The sequence below is a fragment of the Orycteropus afer genome, unplaced genomic scaffold, assembly GCF_000298275.1.
Source record: "Orycteropus afer afer isolate SDZICR_OR568_19922 unplaced genomic scaffold, OryAfe1.0 scaffold00022, whole genome shotgun sequence".
Lineage (NCBI taxonomy): Eukaryota > Metazoa > Chordata > Mammalia > Tubulidentata > Orycteropodidae > Orycteropus > Orycteropus afer.
The window spans coordinates 8,302,400-8,308,026 of NW_006921609.1; the positions used below are offsets into that span (position 1 = coordinate 8,302,400).

The 5,627-nt window shown below is 39.9% G+C and overlaps 1 protein-coding gene across 1 annotated transcript; it reads left to right on the forward strand.

The window, feature by feature from the left end:
• The first annotated feature begins 4,125 nt into the window (after positions 1–4,125).
• On the forward strand, positions 4,126–4,650 carry LOC103192006 (RNA-binding motif protein, X-linked 2-like). The gene has a single exon (XM_007934911.1). It carries the CDS (start codon positions 4,126–4,128, stop codon positions 4,648–4,650), a length of 525 nt encoding a protein of 174 aa, XP_007933102.1.
• Positions 4,651–5,627: the final 977 nt, after the last annotated feature.

A 5,627-nucleotide genomic window follows, 5' to 3' on the forward strand; every position in this document is an offset into this window, starting at 1 on the left:
GTGTGTGTGTGTGTGTATATAAGCTCTGGTAGCATAGTGCCTAAAGCACTTGACTGCTAACCAGAAGGCTGGCAGTTCAAACCCACCAGCCACTCGCCACTCCTCGGAAGGAAGACTGAGCAATCTACTTCAGTAAATATTGACTGCCTTGGAAACTCAGGAGGGGTCACTATGAGTTGGAATCAGCTCGGCAATGGTGAGTTTGGTTTTATATATATCTCTCAAATATATTCATGTGTATAGTAGAGCATACATAGGGAAGAGTTATGAAAATTTCATAGCCATAACCAAAAATCTTGAGGGAATGGATCCCTGGGCCAGGGGCTCAGGACCATAGTTTTGGGGAACAAGGTCAATTGGCACAACATAATCTACAAAGAAAATGTTTAACATCCTATTTTGGTGAGTAGCAACTGGGGCCTTAAAAATTTGTGAGTGGCCATCTAAAGTGAAAATCTTGGTCTCTCCCTATCTGCAGCAAAGAAGAGTAAAGAAAATCACAGATGCAAAGAAACAATTAATTCAAAGGACTATGAGAACCTCAGTATCCATAACCCTGAGACTAGAAGAACTAGATGGTACCCAGCTACCCCTAATGACCAACTCTGAAAGCGATCACATTAGAAGGTCCCCAATAGAGTGGGAAAAAAATGTGGAACAAAACTCAAAATCATAGGAAAAAAACAGGCTTACTAGTTGAATAGAGACTGATGGAATTCCCAAGGCTATGGATCTTAGTCACCCTTTGGACCAGGAACTGAACTCATCCTCATTGGTCAATTTTCAGCCAAACAATAGACAGGTCTACAAGGTGAACAAAAACACTAGGGAAGTACACACTCATTAGAACAATCAACCAGTGGAGATCAAAAGGGCAACATTTGTCAAGGACAAAGTTCAGAAGGCAGGAAAGGTTAGGAAAAAAGGAGGAATGGAAACGAGAAACACAGGGAGGAAGTGGGATGAGTGATGTTTTCATTGAGGGGATTGCAGTCAATGACATGAAACAAAAAGTATATGAGTTGTTGAATGGAAAACTGATTTGTTCCATAAATGGTCACCCAAATCACTAAAAAGTGTTTTTTTTTAAAAAGCAAAAACAAAACAACCGAAAATAAATAAACGAATCCTAAGTAACCTGGTCTCAAGGGGAATATATGTTCCTAACCTGTACCAAGGGAGCTCTGGTAACCTAGTGCCTAAGGCATTTGACTGCTAATCAGAAGGCTGGCAGTTCAAACCCACCAGCCACTCCTTGAAAGGAAGATGGAGCAATCTACTTCCATAGTGATGTTGTTGTTGTTGTTATGTGCCGTCGAGTCGGACCCGACTCAGTATCACTACAGAAGTAGATTGCCCCATCTTCCTTCCGAGGAGTGGCTGGTGGATTTGAACCGCCAGCCTTCTGGTTAGCAGTCAAGTGCCTTAGCCACTATGCTACAGCACAGAGCTCCCTCCATAGTGATACCGCCTCAGAAACCCAAGGAGGGGTCACTATGAGTCGGGTCCGACTTGACGGCACATAACAACACAACAAAAAGCCTGTACCAAAAGGGCAGCCAGAAGGTAAGTTTTGCCTTGCAACAGCCTTAAAGGCAAACCAACCCCCCCCCACACACACACAACAGAAGACTAATGCCTAAGCAAGGGCTCAAGCTTTATAATAATAATAGGAAATTCTTCTATGACACTTGCTCTATGCTAGCCATTTGCATATATAAATTCATTTAATCTTCATAACATTCTGACTCTATATTCCTACTTTGAGGCATGAAAAGATTAAATAACATGCCAATGAGTACACTACAGTGGAACAGGTAGACTTCGAATTTAGGCAGTCTAACTATAGTCCATGCTCTTTACCATTATGTGATATTGGGTCATGTTTTGGAAATATTAAAATTTAAGTAATTATGGGCAAAATTCAGGGTATAGGAGCCAAATTTAGGAGAAGAAGGAAGAAATATATGAAAAGTCTCTTTAAAATTAAAATTGAATAAAAAAGGAAGACACATTTCAAAGAAAATATCAGTGACAGATTGACAGTAAAGCAAGTTCATTCTAAAATTGAATGTCCAATTACCATCTTGTTTTAATTGGTATTCTTCCATTAACATTAGCAGACAAATCACTTTAAAGAACTTAGCTAACAATTATAATTTGATGAAAAATGATACTGGGATGCCACATGGAATCCAGAAAAATCCAAACAACAAATCTTTAATATACAAAGAATGCAGAGAACCAGGAACACGGGTAACATCTCCAGATCTCTGTAATATTCTGTCTCACAGGCTATGTCATCTGTTACTCATTCTTTTCTAGCTCTCTCTTGCTAGCACTCTTTCTCCACTTTCACATATATGAGTACACATCAAAGTCTCCAAAAGTTCAGGTCCCCAGTTCAGGAAACCACTAGATTTACAAACAGGACTAGGGGCCCAAATTTTATCTACACATTTCTGTTTAGTTAAGATTTCTTCCCCCCTCCCCCCAAAAATTTTCCTATCTTGGTTTTAATGAGTCACTTGTAACTTTGTAAGGAGCTCTGGTGGGGTAGTGCCTAAGGCATTTGACTGCTAACCAGAGGTTGGTGGTTCAAACCCACTAGCTACTCCGCAGAAGAAAGATTGGGAAATCTATTTCCATAAAGATTTACCACCTTAGAAATCCAAAGGGGTCACTATGAGTTGGGATCAACTGATGATAGTGAGTTTTTGTTTGTTTGTTTTTTATAACTTTGTTATCTTTGTAGGTGATACAAGTAATATCAGTGCTGGAGAGAATATTTTCCTTATCTGCTTCCTTATCTAAATGACTATCACATTTATAACTGAAGGACTTTTGTCTCCTGATTTCCATATGGTCTCAAGAATTTAAAATAACCTGAATTCTTGTGATTGAAAAGGCTTGGGGCAACTTATTTATGCTAGTGAACAAGTGCTTTTCAAATTCATTACCCAGTACACAGCTATATTCATAATCTCTCCTTCAACTGTATGTCACTAGTCTGTTTCGAAAGTAAAGAATTCCACTGTAATCACTGAGAAATCCACATATCTTGCCCTAAAGATGACAGTTAATTTTGAATCGAATTGAACAACTGTCAAGGTATATTTTCTGCTCTTGGGTCGTGGTTTCTAAGACTTATTCAACTTTCATCAATATTATGTATTCTTTTTGAGTCCTTTCATCTATGCTAGCAAAAATGATAGAAATAATATAATAAAGGCAGAATGACAAGTCTGCTATTTTTCAATGAAATTCAAATCTAATATGTTGGACACATGACTAGTTTATCAGGATTACATCTAAGTGACTATTTCATGGTGTTATGAGGTAGGACTACCACCACATGACTGAGATACTCAGTAAATCACACCTTTGTGGGTATCTCATAGCTCTTACAGACTTGTGAGTAACAGAAATAGCAGAAGTTTCATGAGAAATGGGTAGCTCATTTTAAGAAATAAAATCAAACTAAGGCTACAAAATGCTACCTCATTTACACACTGGAGCCTTTGCCTCTGTTGGTTATTAGCTTTTGGTTACTCAGTACCATTTTAGGCTGCACAAATCCCTGTGCATTGTGTTCACCTAAGTATTGGCATCAGTGAGTGCAATAAATCACACTGCACATCAGTGAAATAGGCATGAAATAGCGGATCAGGATTATAACTAGGGGTTCATTCAATCTGGAAATGTGTTGACATATGTTAAGTAAAGCTCAGCCTAAATTCTGGTCTTGTGACGTATCAAATATTCACTCTTCAGAAGAACTTAGACAAAGTAATTCTAACGTATTTGTAGGCTTCGAAAAGTTCTTGTTATATGCGGAAAAGTCTGAATTAGTAGAATTACAACCAGTAGAGTCACAACTTTCACAAGCTGGCCACCCCATTTTGAAAATAGACTGGGTTAGAACTTCCAAACTAGTGGTCAGTACCACATTTTACACTGCAAACAGTGAGTAACATACGGAGCTGTAATTTGAATGTCAACCGAGTGCGACTGGGGAGAGCAAGCGAGGACTGGACTCATGCTTTGAAAGCTTCCAGCGGAAGCATGCTTCCGCCGGAAGTGGTGTCGTTCAGCCGCCATTATGTCGTGCCTCCGCCTGAGATGATGAATCACTTAACTAAAGTGAAGCTGATCAGCCAGCTGAATGAGCTGGAGGCTGAGGGTAGGGTGGATACTAAAGCATCCTGGCACTCGGAATACAAGGACAGCTCCTGGATCTTCCTGGGTGGGCTTCCTTATGAACTGACAGAAGGAGATATTCTCTGTGTATTCTCCCAGTACGGGGAGATAGTTAACATTAATCTTGTTCGAGACAGGAAGACCGGGAAGTCCAAAGGATTTTGTTTTATTTGCTATGAAGACCAGAGGAGTACAGTGCTAGCTGTTGACAATTTTAATGGCATCAAGATCAAGGGAAGAACTATCCGAGTAGATCACGTTTCAAATTACCGGCCCCCTCGAGACTCAGAGAACGTGGATGATGAGACCAGAGAGCTCTGGGAGAAGGGCTGTGGGGCCCAGACACCCTCATCCAGTCCATCTGAAGGCTCCAAAGGTGAAGCACTCTCAAAACAGCACATACAAGGCAAACAAACTAAGAACAGAGAGAAGACTTGCCGTGCCAGTTAAAGATGAGGATAAACAGAGCAGCAATCGTCCATACCAGGCAGAGGCCATACTAAAAAGGAGATGGACGCATCATGTTCCAGAAAACATACTGAGGTGAAATTAGGGCCTATAAAGGAGCAGAAGCCTGACCCCAGATGCCCCAACCAGGACAGCTCACTGCAGAGAACTCCTATTTGCAGAGCTCTGAGAGAGAGAGAGAGAGAGAGAGAGAGAGAGAGACACGCCTGAGAAAGGAGAGTCCCGTTCTGAGCCCACCCCATCAGCAGAGGCAGAAATACGATAGAAGTTCAAGCTTAGACACACACTTTAGCTGATCTGAGGACAAAGCCACAAAAATTCGCCAATCTCAGGGACCACAGGCCAGACAAGACCACAGCCTGTCCAAATCCTCATATTTTGAAACAGTGTTGATTTTTAAAATGCTATGGGATTTTTAAAATGCTTGTTATAATTTTATAGTTTATGTAAATAAAAGTATCTGGGGCGAAATTATTTAAAATTTAAATTTTATTTTCCCACAACTAACCAAACATTTGCAACAGTTGAAATATAAGATTTATCTGGCTTTTTTGGTAAACTTGAAATTTTGGCACCTAAGATTTTAAGAGCAGTACCCTGTGGTGATTCACCAAGTAGTAACTCTCCCCCCTCATCTTGCTTAACTACTACAATTTTATATGTGACAGGCTGCACAAAAGGTTAGAAAGCACTTGACTAGATCTGTATAGTTTTTGCTAGTTCTAAGCTTCTCAGGCCATAATGAGGGAATTTCAGCTGGCAGAGAGAGAATTTACTACTATCATAGTTTTTCTAGTAAGCAATAGAAAGTATTTCTTTCTGCACCTGTATAATTTTATGTACCAATAGCAATGGAAGTGCTTCTTCACTGAAACTTTAGCTAAAGATTAAGTCAAGGACAGAGACTAGTCTTATGCAAAGTAATACCAGTTGAGATACATAACTAATCATGGTAAATT